The sequence below is a fragment of the Artemia sp. Qi Xiang Cuo genome, chromosome 17 (assembly GCF_049724085.1).
Source record: "Artemia sp. Qi Xiang Cuo chromosome 17, ASM4972408v1, whole genome shotgun sequence".
In the NCBI taxonomy this organism is placed as follows: domain Eukaryota; kingdom Metazoa; phylum Arthropoda; class Branchiopoda; order Anostraca; family Artemiidae; genus Artemia; species Artemia sp. Qi Xiang Cuo.
The window spans coordinates 44409683-44433757 of NC_142810.1; the positions used below are offsets into that span (position 1 = coordinate 44409683).

The following is a 24075-nucleotide window of genomic DNA, read 5'->3' on the forward strand; positions in this document are numbered from 1 at the left end:
ATCGTCTTGTGACCTACTCTAAAGATGAAGATAATATCATTGAAATGTGCAAACTTCTAGTTGCAGCAGCGAAAAGTAATGTGAGCATGCCAAAATTTGTCATCTTTAACCCCTGCTCAGTTCCGGTCATCGGAGATGCGGTGAATGCAACAGTTACTGCCAAAGTAAATGAACTCTCTCGGAAGCTTGATAATTTTTTAGTAACGCAGTCCGCTCCAGCCGACAGTATTTTCACAAGCAGTCGTAGCGCACCTGAAACGTCCAACCCCAAAGATTCTTCCTATTCTGTTGTCGTGAAAAATCCCCTCAAGGAGCTCAATGGCCCAAATGACCGGAAAGCTTTCATAGACAGTTTCTGGGAAAATACAAATGACATTAGCGAACTTCGCAAATCTGCAAACGAATGGAAGCTTGTGGTCAGATCGAAAGCTGCCGAAAATCGTTGAGAAAGCGAAATCTTCCAAGCCCGATCTCAAAATTGTTGTTCGAGAACCCCTGCAAATAGCTGTGCTTCGAAATGTCCCTGAGGATATAAACTGTGAAGGACTGAAAAATCTAATCCCGAATAGTACGAAGACTGAACAATGCAGAAAATCCCGTTCTTTCAAAGTGTATTTTGACACTATCAGTGAGCTCCAACAGTTTCTGAGTGTTTCGGTGATTATTGGCTACGAACGTCTACCGGCTGATCCGTTTAAGTTCTTGCCAAGACGATGCTATAACTGTCACAAAATCGGTCACCTCGCTTCCCAGGGTACGGCTGAACCTTTATGCTCTAGATGTGCCTCAAATGAACATCGTTCTACGCGAGATGAACCATGCAGACAGCCAACATTCTGCGTTGAATGCAAAACCGGCAGTCACACGTATTACAGTGTAAAATATCCCTCAAACAGTAATCCACAAAAGAAATGACATCTGAAGCTTCTGCAGTTAAATGTTTATCGCGGAGCATTCATGCCTCGTTCGACAACAAAATTCCAATCTCAGATGTTGTATGTGAGCAAAATGAAGTTGTCTGTTTACAAGAATATTTTTTCACAAGCCGCAGTAAAAGTATTCTTAGTTTTAATAGTTCAGTATCGGTTTATTCAGTTTCAGCAAAGCAGCTAAGTGGAAAAAGGTGACCCTCCGGTGGTTTTGCCACTTTCGTTCGTTCGACTCTACGGTCTAGTGTATTTGAAGTCAATGATAATTTTCTGGCGATTCGTGTTGAGGGCTGTGTTTTTATTAATGTAGGGTAAAGGCACCGATGATTCGACAGTGCAATTTCGGAACCACTGTCGAAATTTTCCTTCAAAACGGGATAGCTCTGCTTAGCAGTGACTTAGAGCGCCATCTATTGGATCCGTCGTTAAATTTCCACGGTGCGAAACGTGGACAATATATCTGGTATACCCAGATAAAAAAAGAACATTCAATTCGGTCAGTTTCCTGTTTTCGACACGAAAGTAGCTCCCGACAATTTTTCAGGTATGTAATGTTCAAACTGTTATTACTTGCTTATTTATTGCAAGAAAAAGTTGGCATAAGCACCAATGTGTCGAGATACATCTGATCTTCTCTGAAATGTAGCCACATTAGCTTTTTCTTGATAAAATTAAATGAAAATGGCGACGGAAATTGCATTGTCGAAACTAGGTTCCAAGTGTCGAAAATTCTTGTTCGATGTAGTGGAATACCAGGCGGACTAAAAATGTTCTTTCAGCCGCATTCAAGCGTAAATATCGGCTTCTATCAAGGGATTTATTTCTTTGGCGAATATCTCATAGTAACCTTGTTGAAATTTTGGACAGACAGCAACAAGCCCTTTCGAAATATAGGTGACTTTGCCGAAACTTCACTGAACATGTAAAACAGATGAGAAATAATAGGTGTAAAAATTCCAGGATCCGCTGACGAAACCATAGGCACCATAGCTGTCGAATTTACGGGTGCTTTCTGCGCAACGAGAGATTTTGATGATTATTATTTCTAATAATATTTCAGATGAAAGAACACTTAAACAAAAGGTTTTTTTTAAACTTTGAAGTTTTACTTACAGACACTGGATTTTTCCATCATCTGAGGAACTGCAGCTTGGCTTCATACCATGCAGGGGCGTAAATTGCTATGGGGAAGGGGGGGCAGTTGCCCCCCCCCAGACCTGATTTTGCCCCCCCAGATTTTTTTAGATTATACCCTTATTTATCCTTCATCCGAATAAAAAATACACATTTTATCGAATACAAAATCTTATACAAAATGACGCATAGGCCTATGTTTTGGACTAAACTAAGAATCTGCATATGAAAATAAAAGCCACTAAATCGAATAAACTTCTTAAATTTCTTGAAATCCACTCGCATTTTCCTAGACCCCATCCCTTCAGAAATGCTAGTGAAACGAATTTTCTATATTAAATTTGTTACACTAAAAACTGTTTGTATTTAATAGTGTGTATTGAAATTTTTTCAACTAATTTTGTTATACCAAGTACTACATATTTAAAACGATTTCGTTAGTTTTATCACTTCTACTTTTTGCATAGGGTTTTATACTTTTATACATTAAAAAAAGTTGAAGAAAAACAAAGAAACAAGAATATACGTGTCAAATACACCAGGTTCCGCCCACAGGTAGTCCCCGAGTATTTCGACGGGTGTCGAATTGGGTTCTGACTTGCGTCGAAAACAGGTAATTTTTTTGTTGTGTCGAATTTGTAGGTGAAAATACCCTAATTTCGGAAAATTAGAGTTTTGTGCCCTTTCCAGACAAAACTTCAAACTTCTCATCAAACAGTTAGATTCCTAGATGTTTTTCCTACATACTGAAACCCTTTTCAAACCGAAAGTCTTTAAATTAAGACTTCTAGAGTAGAAAAACTGGTTTTTTACAAAAACTGTCGGATCATCAGTTCGACACCCAATACGGGTGTCGAATTGAGTTCCGACTTGCGTCGAAAACAGGTAACTTTTTTGTTGTGTCGAATTTGTAGGTGAAAATGCTCTAATTTCAGAAAATTGGAGTTGTGTACCCTTTCCAGACAAAACTTCAAACTTCGCATCAAACAGTTAGATCCTTAGATGTTTTTCATATATACTGAAACCCTTTTCAAACCGAAAGTCTTTAAATTAAGACTTCTAGAGTAGAAAAACTGGTTTTTTACAAAAACTGTCGAATCATCGGCGCCTTTACCCTATATTTGCCCACAAATTACCATGATGAGCGTTCGGAGCGTGCTTTTACTTATTCTAGTGATAAACTCGGCCAGTGTATTAACCGTATTAGATCCTTAAGCCTTCAATGCATATTAGTTGGTGACCTCAATTGCGATTTGAATGAACCACTCTTGTCTAGGTCTTTACGTTCTACGTTGTTGCTTAGTATTTTTGGAGACCAGTTTGATCTCAAGTGCAAAGATTTAAATTTTACACATGTACACACCTCAATGTTTACATCAGATCTCGATCACGTCGTTGCGTCCGCAAATCTCAGGATTTCGCCTGTCAAGGCTGTGCTTGATTTTCAGCTATCTGATCACTTACCAATAGTTTTCAGCTAAGATTCCTTGCCACAGCTCGGATACACAAACGCAGACAACTTCGAAAATCCCTCCTAGGTTTCGACGTGATTGGTGTAAAACTAATCCTGTCTTATTTCAAGAAGAAGCCTCCAGAGTCCTTCGTAAGATCCGTGTCCCTTTCCATCTTCTCTCTAGATTAACCGCTCTTTCAAAGGAGGAAACACAACTATCAGTCGATATTTATTGCGCAGAAATTGGCCATGCCCTTCGCTATGCTGAAAAAGCTGCCGTCCCTCTAAGTAGACCCCGTCATCCTACCCTTCCTGGCTGGTCTGAAAATCCAGCCATTCTAAGTCTAAATTTTGGCTTCAACTTTGGGTTTCTTGTGGACGACCCCGTTCGGGGGCAGTCAATTCAATCCGCCTGCTCACAAAAAGAAAATTCGCGAAGGAGCTAAAAGCTCACAGAAAAAAGATGATTGATATCGAATCTACACGGGCCAAAATTAAGCATTCTCTCCTTTGGCGTTTTTCGTCCTCTAAAAGCGATGAATCTTTGTCCGCATCTGCTACCCCTGATTATGAATGGTACACGTACTATGGGTCAGAATTTTGGCCTCCTGACCCAGCCCTCAACGAAAGATACGAAGCTGAGTTGGACGACTTCTTAGATAGTTGTCCTCGGGGTGCTTATCTTGTAACAGAGGGAGGTATATGCAAGGCCATCTCTCGCCTAAAACCTAAGCAATCTTTCGGGATTGACGGGATCAGCGCACTCCATCTAAGAAGTGATGGGCCAGCTCTCATTAGTCATGTAACTCTCCTGATGCAGATTATCCTCATTCAGGGTATTGTCCCAACCACTTTCTCAATTGGAGATATTACGCCAGTTCCTAAAAAAGGAAAAATTCCCATGCAATGGTCCTTTTTCCGTCCAATCACGATTGCTGCTTCTCTTTGCAAGTTATTTGAACTTTTATTCGTAGATGAGTTTGAAAAACTGTGTTGCCGTCCACCAAGACAATTTAGTTTCCTACGCGGTATTGGTTGTGCTGAAGCGCTCCGTGTCGTTGCATATGCACTCCTGGATGCACACAAATCAGGAGAAAGCCTAGCGATCGGGGGCATAGACCTGCAGAGAGCATTTGATTCATTGATTCATAAGCTTATGTTGCTAAACTCAGCTAAAAGAGGAGTGAACTGAAATATCATCCGGGCTTACTGTGATCTTTACTCTCGCCTTCGCGTGCGACTCAAGCTCCCTCCCAATAAAGACCTTCCGCCAGCCCCACGGTCAGCTTTGATACTAGTCCGTAAAGGTGCCCGTCAGGGGACAGTTTTATCCCCAAATTTCTTCAACAACTACGTTATTGAGCCTCAAGACAGCTGTCCTTCATCATGCATTCTCAGTTCCATTGACATCTCCCTAGTTTGCTATGCTGATGATACGCTGATTCTCAGCCGGACGCTTAACCGCCTTTCAGAAATATTCTCATGTCTGCAGTCCAATTACGAGAAAGTCGGTCTGAGATTTAACTCCCAAAAGTCGGAAGTTTTGCTTTACAATTGGAAGAATGACCCTCCTACTAATATCACACTATGTGATTGCTCAGTAAAACCAGTTGATAAAATAGTATATCTGGGGCTGCCAATAGGTATCTCATTACAGCAGACCCGCTTCCTCCTGATCTCATATCTTGGACGGCGAATTTCCGGCTCATATGCTTTGATCGTTAAACCAACTCTCAGATTTAATCGTCCCTGCTGACAAGTATTTACAACGTTACCGCTCTGCCACATATATTATATGTGACCCCTTTCTGGAAATTATTGGCAAACTGTGAAAAGTCTAAAATTTGCTCTTTATTTTTTCGTTTTGCAAAGTACCTACTAAAATTGCCACCTTGGACAAAAAATAGTTTTCTGATTCGGCGCTACAACCTAGCGGACCCAAATCTAGCTGTTGAGACACTTATTAGCCGGCAAAAAACAAAACCAGTAATTCTGAAGCACGAGTGGGCAAGTTTGCTTGTTTAATTTTCCCTCTTGTTTCCCTTTTTTCTTCTTTCATAAGTTGTTGTCCTTGTTGCTATTTTCGAAGAAGTTGTTGTTTCTGTTGTAATCTTTGAGTATGTTATCTTTCTGTTTCCTCTTTTCGTACTATTTTGTATACTATTTAAGTTGCTGCTTTTGCTGTTATTTTTTTAGTATATTCTCTTTTTGTTTTCTCTTTTCGCATTTTTGTATACTCTGTCATTGTATATTTATTGTATACGAAGGGTTTTCAATATATTATTATTATTATTATTAAAAACGATGTATGCCCCAGGCCCAGGGCATAACTTACAAAGCCTGCCCTGGGCCCTGGGGGGTTGTGTTGACACCTGAGTTTTTGTTATCTGACTTTTGAACAATTTTTAACTTAATGGCTATTTAATAAATTTTGTCAGATGCATCTGGGGAAAAACGGGCGTAGAGCGGAGGGGGGCTAGTTGCCCTCCAATTTCTTTTGACTCACAAAAACTGAACTAGAACTTTCAATTTCCAATCAAATGAGGCTTCTCTGAAGTTTTTACGAGCATCCCTTCCATAAGAACCATATATGCCCCCAGGTCATAATTTATAACCCGTGGATTTTAAAAAAGGGCGTGTAGGGGGGGGGGGGGGCTAGGTGCCCTCTAATCTCTGTTGACTCTTAAAAAGTGAACAAGAACATTCAATTTCCAATCCAATGAACCCTCTCCGAAGTTTATACGAACATCCCTTCCATATTAACTATATATGCCCCCAGAAAATTACTTACAACGCCTGCCTCCAGGCCCTGGCGAGTTGCGTCAACACAGGACTTTTTCTTATCTGACCTTAGAATTATTTTTAAAGAAATGGCTATTTTAAAAATTTTATCGGATAGGCTCGGGCAAAAAAGGGAATGTGTGTGGGGGGGGCTAGTTGCCCTCGGATATCTTTTGAATCTTAAAAAGTGAACTAGAACTATCAATATCCAATCAAATGAGCCCTCTCTGAAGTTTATACGAGCATCCCTTTCATAAGAACCATATACGCCACCAGGAAAACACTCACAACGCCTACTCCCCGGGCCCCGGGGGGTTGTGTTGACACCAGAGTTTTTGTTGTCTAATTTTTGAACAATTTTCAAAAATGGCTACCTCAAAATTTGTAGCGGATGGGTTTTAGGAAAAAAAGGGCGTGGGGGTGGGCTAGCTGCCCCCCCCCCCGTGACTCTTAAAAAGTCAACTAGAACTTTAAATTTCCAATCAAATAAGTCATCTATAAAGTTTATAAGAGCATCCCTTTCATAAGAACCATATATGCCCCAGGGCATAACTTACAACGCCTGCGCCGGGCCCTGGGGAATTGTGTGGACACCTGATTTTTTGTTACCTGACCTTTGAAATTTTTTTAACTTAATGGCTATCTCAAAGTTTTTATCGGATTAATTTGGGGATAAGGAGGTATGGGGGGGGGGGCTAGTTTCTCTCTAATCTCTTTTGACTCTCAAAAACTGAACTAGAACTTTCAATTTTCAACTAAATGAGCCCTCTCTAAAGTTTTTACGAGCCTCCCTTCCATAAGAACCATATATTTCCCCAGGGCATAACTTACAACGCCTGCCCGCGAGCTGGGGGCTAGGTCGACCCCGGAATTTTCGTTATATGGTCTTTGAACTATTTTGAAAAGAATGGCTATCCCAAAGTTCTTGTGGAATGGGTTTTCAGGGGGAAAAGGCCTTCAATTTCCAATCAAATGAGCCCTCTCTGAAGTTTGTACGAGCATCCCTTTCATAAAAACCATATATGCCGCAGGGCATAACTTACGATGCCTGTCCCCGGGCACTAGGGGGTTGCGTCTACACCTGAGTTTTTGTTATCTGACTTTTGAACAATTTTTAACTTAATGGCTGTCTCAAAATTTTTATCGGACGCATTTGGGGGAAAAGGGGCGTGGGGGGGGGTTAATTACCCTCCAATCTCCTTTGACTCTCAAAGACTGAACTAGGACTTTCGATTTCCGATAAAATTAGCCGTCTCTGAAGTTTTTATGAGCATCCCTTCGATAAGAGCCATATATTCCCCCAGGGCATAACTTATAACGCCTGCCCTCGGGCCCTGGGGGGCAGTTTCGACTCCGGAGTTTTTGTTATATAGTCTTTGAAGTATTTAAAAAAAATGGCTATCTAAAAGTTCTTATCAGATGGTTTTTAGAAAAAACTGCGTGGAGGAGGGGCTAGGTGCCCTCCAATCTCTTTTGTCTCTTAAAAAGTGAACTAGAACTGTCAATTTCCAATCAAACAAGCCCTCTTTGAAGTTTATACGGGGATCCTTTCCATAAGAAACATATATGCCCCCAGGGAATAACTTACAACGTCTGCCCCCGGACCCTGGGGGTTCTGTCGACACCGGAGTTTTTGTTACAAGATCTTTGAACTATTTTTAACAAAATAGCAATCTAAAAATTTTACTGGATGCATTTTGGAAAAAAGGCGTGGGGGGCCTGGTTACCCTCCGATATCTTTTGACGCTTAAAAAGTGAGTTAGAACTTTCAATTTCCAATCAAATGAGCCCTCTCTGAAGTTTATACGAGCATTCCTTCCATAGAACCATATATGCCCCCAGGACATAACTTATAACCCTTGCCATGAAGACTGTGGGGGGAGCCTGCTGCTCAAAGATATAATTTCCAGAACTTTCAACTACGTTAAAAAATGGCTATCTCAAAAATTTGATTGGATGTGTTTGGGGAAATGTTGGGCGTGGAAGGGGTGTTAGTTGCCTTCCAATCACTTTCGACAATTAAAAAGACCACTAGCCATTTAAATTTCCAATCGAATGAGGCCTTTTTGAAGTTTTTAAGACAATACTTTCTATAAAAAAAAACCTTATATGCCATCAGGGCATAACTTACAACCCTTACCCTGAGGGCAGTGGGGGGGGGGGGGTGTTGTCATCCTCAAAGACCTAATTCCCTGAATTTTCAACTACGTTGAAACAAAACAGCTATCTCAAAATTTTGATTTCCCAGTGCCTCTGGGAAAAAAATAAATAATAATAAATCAGAGGCAATACTATAGCGTTGTCTATAGTAAAGGCCATACGGCTCCAATGGGTTGTTATTTGTTTGTTATTATTTTCCCAGAGGAACTTCATATGGCAGGGGTTGCCGTAGAAACTTAAAAGGGGGCTCATTCGATTGAAAAGAGAGAGTTCTAGTGCCCTTTTTAAGGGTCAAAAGTGATTGGAAGGCAACTAACACCCCTTCCACGCCCACCATTTCCCCAAACACATCCAATCAAAATTTTGAGATAGCCATTTTGTTCTACGTAGTTGATTTCCAGATAGAAATTATGTTTTCTAGGAGGACACTCCCCCGAAAGCCCTCAAGGCAAGGGTTGAAAGTTATGCCCTGGGGACATATAATCTTTTTATAGAAAGCTTTGTCGTAGAAACTTGAAAAAGGGCTCATTCGATTGAAATTTCAAAGGGCTGCTGTCCTTTTTAACAGTCGAAAGTGATTGGAGGGCAACTAACCAGCCTCTTAAGCTCATCTTTTCCCCAAACACATAAAATCAAAATTTTGAGTTAGTCATTTTGTTCAACGTAGTTTAAAAATCGGGAAATTAGGTCTTTGAGGATGAAAACTCCCCCACAGCCCTCAGCACAAGGGTTGTAGGTTATGCCCTGGGGAAATATAAGGTTTTTTGTAGAAAGCTTTATCGTAAAAACTTCAGAAATGGTTCAGTCGATTTTCAGTCGTTCAGTAAATTTAAATGCCTAGTGTACTTTTTAATACTGAAAGTGATTGGAACGCAACAATATATTATTTATTATTTTTTTCCTAGAGCAGGGCACTTCGTATCGAAGAAGTTGTCGTAACTTCGAAAAGGGCTAATTCAATTGGAAATTGGAGTGGGTTGTACCCTTTTTATGATTTATTTATTCATTTACATTAATATCTATTGTATTTTTGTTTGCATTGATTGTTTATTTAATTTCTGTTCGTTTTAAGTTTCATTTATACTTCAATGGCAAAATTTTTTTTTTCATTTTAAGTTTGATTTTCAGATTCAATCTAAGCATTACTCGCTTTAAAATCTATTTATTCATTTATATTATTGCTTGTTGTATTTTTTTTGCTATGATTCTTTATTTAATTTCTGTTCGTTTTGGTTTTCATTTATTCTTTAATAGTAATTTCTGGTCGTTTTGAGTTTGAATTTTAACAGGTTTTTTGTATCTGCTGAGCTTAAGTTTAAAATGGTCTTTACTTTTCTTTGAAAAACTTATTTTTCAGAAAGTTCTTTTTTAATTCATAAAAATAAAACATTGCAGCCGTATGGCCTTTACTATAGTCAACGCTATAGCGTTGCCTCTGATTGGTATCCTAACACTTAAGATATTTTCAAATCTTTAATGAGCTCTTTTTTGGGATGTTTGTTTTTATGATTTTACTCTTAAGCTTGTTTTAACGCCCCTCTTGGCATGCTGCTCGGGGTGCTTGCCCCCCCCCCTCAGATCCCCAGGGTTTCAGAGGGGGCAACAATTCACAAAAATGTAGGCACGCAAAGTTTTTTTTATGATGCAAAAAAAAGAAATTTTCAAAATCTAGGGGTTGGGTGTTATTTCCTAATGACAACACCTAAAATAGTATTTTTCCTAATCTAACTCCAAACTTGTGATCCTGCAAGTATCCCCATTAATCCATCTTATTTGGGGGTTTTGACAGGGCCGGATTTAAAATCTATGGCGCCCCTAGATCCAAACATTTTTCGTTAGGGGAGACACAGAGATTTATGGAGAGATCCCCGAGAATTCAGGGATAGTGGATGCCCTGAACAGAAGGTAACTGATTAGTGATGAGCCAAAAGCAATGTAAGAGAGGGGTGATACCGAGTTCCCAGCTGCCATTTTTGGGAGACATCTGACAGTTATAAGCGGCTACGGAATTCCTGTATTGTCTTAAAATCGCTTTTCTGTGAATTAGCAGCACAGCAGCAAAGTGCACTTGGCAATTTGACGACAAATCACATCAGTCCAGTTTTTGTTAAGAAAAAAAAACTTGCTCAGTGTTTTTTTGTTTTTTTGCTCCCCTTGGCATTGTGTGCCCCTAGGCCCAGGCTTAGTGGGCCAATGCATAAATCCATGCTGGGTTTTTGAGAAACCACCTCTTCATGGAATAGATTCCAGCCGACTTGCTAAATGACAAAATGAAACTTTTAGTTCAGCTAGTGTTTGATCAGTTAAAAAACAGTGATACTTACACTATTGATCATGTTGAAACAATTTTTAAATGAAAGTGGTAAGCTTTAAGCTACAGGAAGTTACATTAATTGTTCTCAGACAATGTTAGCATAATCATAGCTTTACGTACATTTTCGGTTAATTCACAATTAAACACTTAAACTGCTCAATGTCAGTGAAAAAGGTAAAAAAAAGTTGTGTACCGACTAAATATTGTCTAAATGGATATATAACAGTTTTACTTATAATGTTGAAGTAGAACACTTTTCTTTTTATCTTATTTATCTTAAATTTGAAGCAATTTATGTTTAAAGGCATGATCTTTTCTAATTGTCTTGTATGGAAAGAAAGTCAATAGAAATACTACATAAATTAACACAAAAATGGATCTGTTCTCTGTAATAAGTGCATAAGCTTCTTAAGAAGCCCTTTAATCTTGTGGCACATTTATGGTGAGACTCAACCTGACTGTTAAACCTATGCATTGAAAATAAGATCTAAAGTTTAATGTATACTGGTAAAACCGGCAACATAGACTGCAAGGCTAGCAGAAAAATATGCCTCCACCTCTTTTGATAGCTCCCAGGGGTTTACATGGTACTAAATTTTCTTGAACTTCAAAGATACAAAAAAAAGAAATCAGATTTTCTGAAAGAAAGGGGTTCTCATTCAAATTTAGCCTTTGATACCCAGATCAGTACTGTTTAGGATCTAAAATTGGTGTAACAGTTTGCTAATTTCAGGACCCAGAGGCTTCTAACATTGATGTACAAATGAGCCAGTACATAAAAAAAACATTTATCCTTATTTTTTTCATCCAAATTACTGACTAATGTTTTCCCAGCAAAACAGTTTTTACAAGTACTGACCCCATTGGTACCCTTTAAACGTGTTATTTGAATTACTATTTTGATTTTACTGAGCACCAAAATTAGCAATCAGTGCCATGATTGTAGATACCATCAATTCTCTTGGGTACCAGAATTAGCAAGGCATTTGCAACTTTTTTTGCAGGATTAGCAACTTTAGATCTACCAAATCCCAACCCAGGTACCAAAGCACCAACTTTAGTTTTACAAAAAGAAAAGCTAGAAAAGTTGTACTTTAAAGTAAAAGCATTACAGTACCTTAAACAGTTTTTGTATCATTATCCAGTCCCAAAAATGAACACTGATTTAGTCAAAAATAAATGTGTCTCTCATTATATTGTTGTTTTATAACATGATTGTAATGTGTACGTATATATTTCCTAAATGTTGCCCTGGAGTAGTGTTTTATCTGTCAAAGTTCAAAAGCACATTCTATTGACCCAGCCCACTACCATTTAACTAGGCTTTGTTCTTTGACCATATTTGAGGGAGTAAAATTCTGTTTCAATAAATAATATTATGCATTAAATAAGTGTGTAGCAAGTCGATTGATTCAGTTGTTAGAGAATTTCCTCTTTCAGAGTATTCTTAACAGCTCATACAGGAGATAACAGAGAAAGAGTCGGAGCAAACTATCAAAAGTCACTGTGAAGGATCTTGCCCAGGTACTAATAGAACCTCCTCTACTACATATAAGAAATTAATAGGCTAGTTCTCTTGAGTTTGTGCAGATGGCCAGCAACATGGAATAAATCAGTTTTAAAGCTGTTTTGTAAAAAGGGTGACTGCATGATGCATAGTAATCATTACCCAACTAACCTATTGACAACTGTTAGTAAAATCTTGGAAAAGGTTTGAAATGTTAGATTAGGGTCCTGGAAAGATAAGGGTAACATTATCAGCAAGATGCAGGATGAATATTGCAAAGGTTATTTAACTACAGGCCATGGTCTTACACTCAGACTTCTCATTGAAAAATATGATTGCAGGGGAAAGGGTAAGCTTTATGTCACTTTCCTCAACATTAAAAGCATTTGATAGCATTGAAAGGCCTCTTTCATTTTGTTATTAATTAATATGCATGAGATTACTTTATTTGTATTTATTATTGCAGAACAAGGGGCATCTAGGCCATTCAGAACTTTCAGAAGAGCCTGTTAAGGAGTCATGCTGTCACCAAAGCTCTTCATCTTGTATATTAATAATTTAGCAGAGTACCTTGAACTCTGCCAGAGTTATCTCCTTATGTTAATCACCTTAATCCACTTGAGAGCTTTAAGGGCTTTCTGGACCTGTAGTGCTCTTGAGTCAATGACTCCCAGTCGAACCTCCACTGCTTCTTCTCCCACTCCTTATCAAGTTGATGTTTGAAAGACTGGATGGAAGGAGCACTGACAATAGAGTCACTCAGTTCATTCCAGTGGTTAACAACTCTTCTTGAAAAGTACATTTGACAGATTCTTGATCTGGAGTTTAATTTTGGTAGCTTCTTTGATTGTCCTCTTGTGAGATGATGGCTGGTATTGTGGCTGCCCATGAAGATGGTGTATTTTATAAGTCAGCATCATATCTCTACACATGCGGCTGTCGACAAAGGTAGGTAGCTTGAGCTGTTTGAGACATTCCTCATATGAAGCTGACTTTAGGCTTTTTATGCACTTTGTTGCTTGTCTCTGAACATTTTTAATGAGCCTAAGATTTTGCCGGTAAGAAATACCAGCCAGACACATGCCAAAATCAAGATTGGGTCTAACAAGAGCCTTTAAAAGTTGTATGAATATTGTTGCCTCTTGGCTACTGATTGTCCTTTTTAATAGGCCAAGGATGGTACTTGCTTGGGAGACAACATGCTGGACGTGGCTGTGGAACATCAACTCCTCAGCAATGATCACACCAAGGCCACTTTCTTCTTCTCTTTTCACTAGATGGTTCCTTAAATTAGTGATTTGATTTAAAATTGAGTAGGTAGCCATTGGGTTATTAGGTCCAAGGTGCAAAATACAGCATTTTCTTGTATTGAATTGGAGAAGCCAGTCTCGAGTCCAATTCTGTAGCATGTCTAGATTGTGTTGGATTTTAAGTGGGTTAGCAATGCCAAAAAGTTTGGCATCATCAGCAAACAAATACACATTGTTATCCACATGATTAGAAATATTGTTGATATACATCAGGAAAAGGGTTGGGCCTAATATAGTTCCCTGCAGTACCCAACTCATTACTACGGCCTCATCAAGATTGGCTGGCCACCTGTCTCAAATAAACGAATTTTCTGCTTGCAGTTAGTGAGAAAATTCATCAGCCAGTCTATCAGGGATGAGTTGATACTGGCAGCTAATAATTTCGAGCGCAGTCAGCTATGGGGCACTTTGTCAAAGGTCTTAGCAAATTCTAGCAGCAGTAGGTCAACTGGATGTCCTTGGTCAATCAGGTTTGTAATTATTTTGTATGATTCCAACAAGTTTGTTTCGATTGATTTTCCTGACTGGAGTCCAGGCTGCTTTGGTGACAAGGTCGTATTTATGGTTAAATTTTCGGTCAATGAATCATTGACTATGCGTTCAAGCATCTTAACCACAACTGAGGTTAGGCTGATAGGTTGAGAGTTCTCAGGCTTGGTGCAATAGGTCTCATTAGAAAATCAGGGTTCCCACTCTTTTCATGAAATGATTTACCAGGACTTTTCTGCTCCTAGATGGCCACAATAAAAGTCAAGCTATTACAACTATGAATGGGCAATATACTGATCCATCATCATATTGGGATACATTTTGAAATAGATATGACATTGTGCCTATAACATTATAGACACATACCTTTGATAATCTTATGATAATCTTGATAAAATTGATAATCTTTTTAATCAAAGCCTAGCATATGGCATAAGGAAATACAACGAATTTGTGGAAAATACCCTAGTGGTGTCAATTTTTGTTCAGATTCTAATGATGAAACAGTTGCTAACCAGTTAAATGATCATTTGCCAAGAATAATCCATTCTTTGCTGCCTCTTGATGTAAATAAAATGAACCAAGAGTATCAGAAAATTCCACATGATGGCATACCTTTACCTACTATTTCTGAGGATCAAGTTTTTAGTAAAATAAAGAAACTTAAATGCACTAGTATAACTACCATAGATATTCTGATTGAACTTATAAAAGCCTTTCCTGACAAATTGACTAGAATTGCATTTCAACTTCTTCAGTTTACCCAGATATGGAAAATAGGGTATGTTACTCTAATCCCTAAAAAAGATACTGAACTTAATTTTGATGGTGTGAGGCCAATCACTTTGACTCCCTTGTTTAGCAAAATGTAAGAAAGTTTTGTAGCAAATTGGATAAAAGCTGAAGTTCAGCCCCTCCTTGATCCTCATCCATACCATAAGAGAAAGAATACATCAACATCCTATTATCTAGTCAGTCTTTTACATTTTATTTTTAAGCATATTGATGAGCCTGGTAAATGGCTAAACTTAATAACAATTGATTTTAAAAAGGGTTTTGATTTGATTGATCATAACATTTTAATTACTAAGCTTTTTATTGATTTTAGAGTGACTCCTGCTGTTGTGATAAGGATTCAGATTTCTTTAATAAATAGGTTCCAAATTTTAAAATATAAGAAGTCTTTCTCTGAACCTGAACTAGTTTTTGTGGTGTACCTCAAGGTACCATTCTGGGTCCTATTTTTTTCTAGTTAAGATCAATGATTTTGCTAACGATTGTGAATGTGTAAAGCTGAAAATAAAAATGAATGTGTAAAGCTTTCAGTTCAAATATGACAGTAAATCTTCAATTTTAACTATTTCATTTTTAAATTCTTTTAAAACAAATTTTCTACCAACTAACTCTGATTCTCTTAAAGTCATGAAGATTAAACTCGTGGGAGTTTTTATCATCAGTGATTTAAAATGGGAAGCAAACACATCTAGTCTAGTAAAACGGAGTAATGCTGGGCTGCAGATGCTCAAGCTCATGTTGAAACAAGGTGCCCCTCACAATCACCTCCTCTGAATATTACATCTTTTATTTGTCCAATTCTTGAGTATGCAGCTCCTGTATGGTATTTTGGACTGACAGCTGAGCAAAGCACCAGGCTCAAAAGAGCTCAAATGATAGCATTGAAGCAGGCAGAAATGTCATATGAAGAGCTGCTGACAAAGTTTAAAATGCAAAATCTGAAAAAAGAGAGAAACTCTGCATGGAATTTGGAAGAATATCTCTGATCCACCCAATCCACAAAACCCTTTCCCCCCCTCAATCCACAACAAAATGACTCCCACACAGGGTTGCAGTGCCTGTTGAGAAACTTCAGCCAGTATGCTGTGTCCATCAGCAGTTAGCAAAAAGTCTTATGCCTAGTTTTGTAAATATTTATAACAAAAATCAGGAGGATTCATTGGTGTGTTTTTTTTTAATATTCACCTTTTAATGTGACTATACCAAAGAAATTTGGCAGTGCCATGAAGATTTTGGTGAAAATAAAAGTTTATCTATCTATCTATCTATCAATATCAGTTTAAAAGTCCAATTTCTTACAGTCAAGCTGTGTTTAAAATCAGTAAATAACTATATAAAATATTAACTATTATTGGAATTTTAAATTAATTATATCTGCTCACACCAAGGCATGTTGCACATAGATAATGGTAGAAAGTGCCATTCTAAATTATTTTGATTTAACATATCTTTGTAACAGTGATTTTGCTTTTGTAAAGCTACCTTTTGTAAAGCTATATGCATTTAAATGTAAAATCAATTTAGCCCAATAGGGCATGGATCTGAAGTAAAATACTTGGACAAATTAAATTAAAATTCTGCTTTACATTGTATATCAAAAGCTTAGGATAAGTGCTATTTTCTACTTTCTACCTTATATTTGGTATATTTAACCAGATTTCTTAACATTTATTCATCTCTATCTTTCCCTCTTTTACTTTCTCCACAAAATCTATAATACTAAAAAAAACACAAAACAACTTCCTATAGTTTATTTGTTTACTTTTTATTTAAAACTGGCTTAGTGTATCTGACACTTAAATTGCTTGAAGTGAAAATGAAAACAGCAAAAATTAAAACATAGTTATGTAAAGATAATGGAAGGAAACATAATATTCTCATTATTAGAAACATGCCGCATATCATAAAGAGAGAATATAATTATTCTAGTGTTTTCTTTTAGAATAACCTAGTACAATTTTGCATTTGGTTATATTCAATCAGAGCTGGATCTAGGTTGGGGGTAGGGGGGGTAGGTAGAAAGTCCAGGCAGCATGTTAAGAGGGGCAAAGAATCAAGCTCAAGAGTAGAATTCTAAAACAATCTTCCTGCAAAATTACTAATTCAAGGTTTAAAATTACCTAAATTGTTCTAGACAATTTACTCACAAACACACCTAAAATTACAGTAAATATGGAGCAGTTCAAATTACTGACCTAGGAATAAGATGAACATGCCACTCAATGCCTTTTTTATGCTCTTTCCAAATATAACTTTACTTGCAAATTCAATTTTAACCCCTTTATAGACCCACCAAGATGATACCTTTTTCTCTTATTTTAGATACTGCTTTTATACCTCTGTTAGTGTCACTCTTGTTTAAGCTGGTTTACCCATAAGTTGAATCAATAGTGACAAAATCAAGAATTAGAAAATGTAATTTGGGCCATATAATTGCACATGAAGGGGGTTTGGGGTTAAAGTATATTGGAGTTGCAGTTGAAATATATTAACTATAATTATTTGCATATGAAGCAAGAATGGTGTAAATATTAAATAATTCACATAAAAGATCTACAAATAAAGTGAACATACCATTTGATGCCTTTTTTGCGCTCTTTCCTAAAATAATAATTGTTTTTGGCAAAAATTCAATTTTAACTCTTTATAGACCTTCAAAGATGATACCTTATTCTCTTAATTTAGATAATGCATCTATAGGCCCACCTCTATTAGCATCATTGTTGTTAAAACCAGTTTACCTTTAAATCAAATTGATAGTGACAAATTTAAGAATCTATAAACAGGTGGGAAATATATAATATGGGCTATATATTTGGGTAGCCAAAGATTAAAATTGAATTTGCACCAAAAAAAAGGCATTGTGAAGAATGTTCACTTTATTGGTAGTTTACTTAGCCTATGTGAATTATTAAATATTTGTTTATTTTTTAGTACCAAAATATGGTAAGCTATTTAAAGCTTGCTGCACTAAAAAAATTATAAAAGTCTATGGCAATATTTACCTTAAAAATTACCTTAAATCGCACTAGCCAGCGATAAGGACGAATCCTGTAGACGTCGGTCAATGATGATGGTGGCTCAGCTCATCGGGCACATCCCAAACTGTGCGCCATGGCTTGCTGCACCAATCTCTGTCAACAGCTGACTTGAAGGCTTCAGTATTAGGGGACATGACAGCATTTTGGCTAAGGGAATTTCATAAGCCAACCACACGGTTGGAGAAAAATTTGTTTTGCAGCCTGGTATTAGCGCGTTTCCGGTAGAGCTTTAGGGGGTGCCCTCTTGTTCTTGACGAACTATCTAACTGGAATAAGTCAGGGATGATATCGTGGTTGCAGATCAATTTGAATGTCATCAATACATCTCCTCGCTTACGTCGGTATGTGAGAGAAGGTATTTTGAGCCTCTGGAGTCTGGTAGAATATGGCAAATTTTGAAAACCCCTTATGCATTTCGTTGCTCTCCGCTGCACTGATTCCAGAATCGATTGGTCAAGCTTGTTAACTGGCGTGGCAATGGACATCCCAAATTCTAATTTTGGTCAGATCAGGCCCTTTAGGAGCTTAGTAATCACTGCTGGAGATCTACTGCAGAACGTTCTCTTTATTATACCAAGAGTTTGGTTGGCTTTGGCTACTGCAGACTGCATGTGTAAGTTGAATTTGAGCTTGTTATCAACCAAGACTCCCAGATCTTTTTCGCAGTGACTGGTTGTAAGTGCCTGTTTGGAACCACAATTGGATTCCATAAAATACTGGCCGAGAGGGTTGTTTGCTCCAAAGTGTATGACCTTGCATTTCTGGATATTAAATTCTAGTCTCCAGGTTTTTGCCCATGTTGAGAGTGCGTCGAGATCTGCTTGAATGTCTTTGGTACTTTGGGGGTCATAAATTGGACCAATTATTTTGGAATCATCAGCATATAAGCAAATTTTATTTTTTATGATTGAAGATGCATCATTAATATAGATGTTGAATAGAGTTGGGCCCAAAACCGTGCCTTGGGGTACTCCGCTTTCTACATCTGCTGATGAGAAGAAAATTGATCCACCATCCCCAAATACTCTTATCACCTGCTTCCTGTTGGTAAGAAATTGCATTGTCTAATTTATGACTTCATTGTGGAGGCCTATTGCGTGGAGTTTAGAATTTAGCCTCCTATGACATACTTTATCAAACACTTTTACTAAGTCTAATAATATCATATCAACTGGGGATCCCGTGTCCATAAGTTCTGTGACATGCTCGTAAGCATCAATGAGGTTAGTATCAACTGATCAACTGGGGGCGGAAGCCATGCTGGCTAGGAGATAGTAGCTTGTTCGCATTTAGGTGTTCAATAATGGCTGAATTAACTATGCCTTCAAGAAGTTTTCCCACTCCCGAGGTGAGACTAATTGGTCGATAGTTTCTGGCTTCATCTCTGCTGCTTCCTTTATGAACAGGTGTAATGTAAGCTTCCTTCCAGTCTTGTGGAATAGATTCAGTATTTAGGGACTTTTGGAATAGTAGGGTGAGAGGATGTGATAGTACTGCATACGTCTCCTTTAAGAGCCGAGGGGGCACTCCATCAGGTCCTGTTGATTTATTTGGGTTAATCTTCTTTCGTCAAGTCTACATCTTCTTTAGTAATATTGATGGGCGGCATACTTTTTTGAATTTCGTACTGTGGGGGGTCTGGAAGTGGGGCATTATCTGCAACTGTGAATACTGAAATAAACTACTTATTTAATGCATTAGCTATCTCCCTTGGGTTGCAGATTTTAGATCCATCTTGTACAAGTTGAGTGACAGAATGCCTTCCAGGCTTACCCAATGACACATACCTCCAAAATTTCTTAGGGTTAGTTTTTGTTGCAGCTGCCACTGATTCCTCATACTTCTTGGTGATATTTCTGGAGAGACTTCTAAGCTTGTTACGCGCCTGCTTATATTTTGTGTAATAGTCAGCCTGGTTTTGATTCTTTGTGTACAGCTTCCAGTATTTCTTTTTTCTGTTCCTAGCCATTTTTATTTCTTTTGTAATATATGGGAGGGTTTTTGGTTTCCTTTTCCATTTTGTAGAAGAGTGATTTTCAATAGCCTTCAGTAATATTCTTTTTGTAGTTGTCCATGACTCTTCCACATCTGTATTCTCAATGAAAGACCAATCACATTGAGTCAGTTCCTGATGAATTAGACTGTAATCAGTGTACACGTGTTTTGTAAATTCTAGTCTTTGGGGATACAGTCTAAAACTGCAACTTATGACAATGTGGTCCCTAGCTCCAAATGGTGGTAGGGGCTCGATGCTTATTATAGACTCTTGGTCTTTTGCTAGTAGTAGATCAAGTAGCAAAGGGTTCTGGCTATTTCTATATCTTGTCAGGAAGTTAACTGCCTGGTACAAAGAATGATTAAAAAGGCACTCCAGGAATGGTCTTATTAAACTATTTTCAGAAAAACCAAATCTGTTGACCCATTGAATATTTGGGAGATTGAAATCACCAACAATAATTATGTTTCCTCGTAGCTTCATTTTAATATCAATTGAAGTACTCATAGCAAGTAAAGAGGATTCAAGGCTTGGGGAACTGGGGCTTCTATACATGCAACCAATGTAAAATGGCCCACAAGGCAGGAGGACAGATATCCACACTTGTTCAATATATGGTTCATAATCTGAATTAATATCTATCCTTCCTACCTTCAGAGAGCTTTGGATGTACACGGCTATTCCTCTTCCTCCTTCTCTAGATAAGTTGGTGACCAAGGTATAGTCGGGTATCTGGATCTGGTTTTGACATGTTGTGATAATTGTTGTTGCAAGTATTCTAACACCATACTTATTTGATTCTCATTTTTGTTAATCATTACTTACAATAATATTTTAATGCCCTTTGCCATAGCTGTTCCAATTGGATTTGTCATTTAATGGTTTTGGCTGTTAATTTTCAACCATTACGAATTTATATTTTTTGAGTTGTCCCCTTAATCTTGTCTCATTTGATGGTTCACACTCTTCATTTTGAGCAATTTTTAAGTTACGTTTTTGTGCTCTAGGCATTATGAAACTGCTTAAAACACAGTTTCTAAGGATACTAATTAAATAGACTGGTTAATAGGCAAGTTTTTGCTATGTAGGATTTCAATGAAATATATAATATGATAGGAATTTTTATATGAGGCCAATTGTGGAAGTAACATATAAATCCAGCTTCATACATTAGTGTATACCATGATGAAAAATGTTCCTCTATTTAAACGAAAATAGTTTCACCAAAATTAAAGTTGTAAACCACTTTTACCAAGCTGGTGACCTATTTGAATTGTTTTTCAAGCCAGAAAGTCTACAGATGTTAATTAAAAAAAAAATTTAGCAATTTTCAAAAAAAAAGGTATATAGTAGAAGAAAGATACGGAAAATGGGTTGAATCAAGAAAAAAATGGTACAAAAATGACTTTTGCACAACTTTGTTCAGAAAAGAGAGCTCTACAATACATCAAAAATCTAAATCTCCATCGCGTTGTGAAAATACCTTTTTTCTAGTTTTTCTCTGCATTTTATTTTTTATTTCCAGAATCCAAGAATAAGGAACCCTGGAAAGAAAAGCAGCCTGTCGATAGTTTCTTTTTCAAGACATAATTATATTTGAAAGAATATAACATAATCTAGCTAGAATGAGTCTAGCTAGAATCTCATGTCTAAACATATGTCTAGCCAGACTTCAATGTCTAGGCAATGACCATTCACAATTAAAATTTGGTGCTCAGCTAAAACTACAAATTTAGCTTCAAATAGATTACAGTTGTTATTTTTAGCCAATCAAGAGAGCTTATGTGGGCAAAACTTTCAAAATTGTGATCCCTATTTTTACTGTCACAAGATAATGGATGAGATGAGCCAAATATTTGCCTTAGTGTGCTTCACTATTATGACTGGCAGTGCATATTTACTAAATGAAAAAAAAAATTAATGAGAAAACAAAAACAAAATTTCAGTTCAAAACTTTAAACATAGATGATGAAAATAGTGGTACTTGGCACATTTTGATTGGCTTTAATTGAAAATTCTAGACATTAGGGCTGTTTATTAGGAATAAGATCTTTCATCCTTCTGCAAAGATTAATATTTTTTCAACTCATCTTTGTTCTAAGATCTTACAGCTCACTGATGTTAGCAAAAAGCATCAAAGACACCATCTTTCTGCCATATAGAACAATGATGAGAGAACTTTGATAATATACTCATCATTGTTCTCAGACTGCTGATCACAAAAATGAAAAAAAGTTGTACAAAAATGACTTTTGCCAGAAAAGAGAGCTCTACAATATATCAAAAATCTAAATCTTCATCGCATTGTGAAAATACCTTTTTTCTAGTTTTTCTCTGCATTTTATTTTTTATTTCCAGAATCCAAGAATAAGGAACCCTGGAAAGAAAAGCAGCCTGTCGATAGTTTCTTTTTCAAGACATAATTATATTTGAAAGAATATAACATAATCTAGCTAGAATGAGTCTAGCTAGAATCTCATGTCTAAACATATGTCTAGCCAGACTTCAATGTCTAGGCAATGACCATTCACAATTAAAATTTGGTGCTCAGCTAAAACTACAAATTTAGCTTCAAATAGATTACAGTTGTTATTTTTAGCCAATCAAGAGAGCTTATGTGGGCAAAACTTTCAAAATTGTGATCCCTATTTTTACTGTCACAAGATAATGGATGAGATGAGCCAAATATTTGCCTTAGTGTGCTTCACTATTATGACTGGCAGTGCATATTTACTAAATGAAAAAAAAAATTAATGAGAAAACAAAAACAAAATTTCAGTTCAAAACTTTAAACATAGATGATGAAAATAGTGGAACTTGGCACATTTTGATTGGCTTTAATTGAAAATTCTAGACATTAGGGCTGTTTATTAGGAATAAGATCTTTCATCCTTCTGCAAAGATTAATATTTTTTCAACTCATCTTTGTTCTAAGATCTTACAGCTCACTGATGTTAGCAAAAAGCATCAAAGACACCATCTTTCTGCCATATAGAACAATGATGAGAGAACTTTGATAATATACTCATCATTGTTCTCAGACTGCTGATCTGAGCAGAATGATGAAAGACATTTGCATAAAAACAACAAGAGATGCAAGATCTTAGCTCAAAGATTTCATTTTTAAGTGTTTTCTGACAAAAGATTTAAGATCTAAGCACATTGATGAGTGAAAAAACAGCCCTATTGAGTTCTAGAGTCTAGAACTCAAAGCCTACCTAAGCACAAAATTTTACTTGTGAATGGTTGTTGCCTAGACATGGGATTCTAGCTAGACATGCATGTGAATGCAACTTAACCCTTTTATATAGGTAAAAATAAGCAGAAAAGGTGTTATATTTGAACTCAAAATTGAATTTCTGAACAAAGCAATTATTAAACCTGGAAATAGCATAAGAAAAGACCTTGTCTGGTATGTTCATCTTACTCCTAGGTCAGTTATTTAAACTGCTCTGTATTTAGCCTACAAAATACACCATAAGGGGAGGGGAAAATTGTCTTGATTGCAACCAATATTTTGAAAGATTGGTGAATAGAATATTATTACTCTTTTGTAAATATAGTATGTCTTTCTAGAGATTGGATAGAAAGAATTGTGCTATAGATTTTGTGGATGGCCCCTCAGAAGGACACATTTTGCAGTTAAATCATTTGAAAAAAAAATCAAATAGGCCAATAGGATATTTATCTGCAAAATAGGGGGAGGGCAAAGTAAAGTGAAACAATATTGAAAGGCCTAATGATATAGGCCTAGCCCAAGTAGGCTATGGAAATTTAGACAATCTTGTAATACTCTTAACCCAAAAATCACAGGCTACAACAAAATAACTCACAAAATCAAGTGTCGTGTCAAAGTCACTATCATATGAACGCTGTACTTCGGTATCTTTCGAAGGGGTGCAATCTAAGACGAATAATTCCATTTTCTATTTTTTTAAAATATAGATCAAGCGGTCAGAGTTGCCATAGAACAAAAAAGTATGAAGTGTCGAAAGGTGAAGTTTTTTGTACAAAAACGTTTATTTTTGTATCGCCATTTATTTTTTTATTTTAGGTTTTGTGACATAGCTTGTTTGCGTTGAACATTGTGACGGTGTTGCTCTACTTGATTTTGTTTGCTGTTTAAAAGAATATTTATTTGATGTTCACTTCCATTTTTTATTCAT

At 37.0% G+C, this 24075-nt stretch overlaps 1 protein-coding gene across 1 annotated transcript in view; it reads right to left on the bottom strand.

Annotated features, from left to right (window-relative positions):
* The window catches only part of LOC148942240 (zinc finger CCHC domain-containing protein 8 homolog), a 93454-nt gene extending 69593 nt beyond the window's left edge, over nucleotides 1–23861 (bottom strand). Inside the window, exon 1 of the mRNA XM_089103023.1 lies at nucleotides 23743–23861. Within this exon, the coding sequence (XP_088959149.1) occupies nucleotides 23743–23832 (90 nt within the window). The 5' untranslated portion in view covers nucleotides 23833–23861. The remainder of the gene's footprint in view (nucleotides 1–23742) is intronic.
* Nucleotides 23862–24075: the final 214 nt, after the last annotated feature.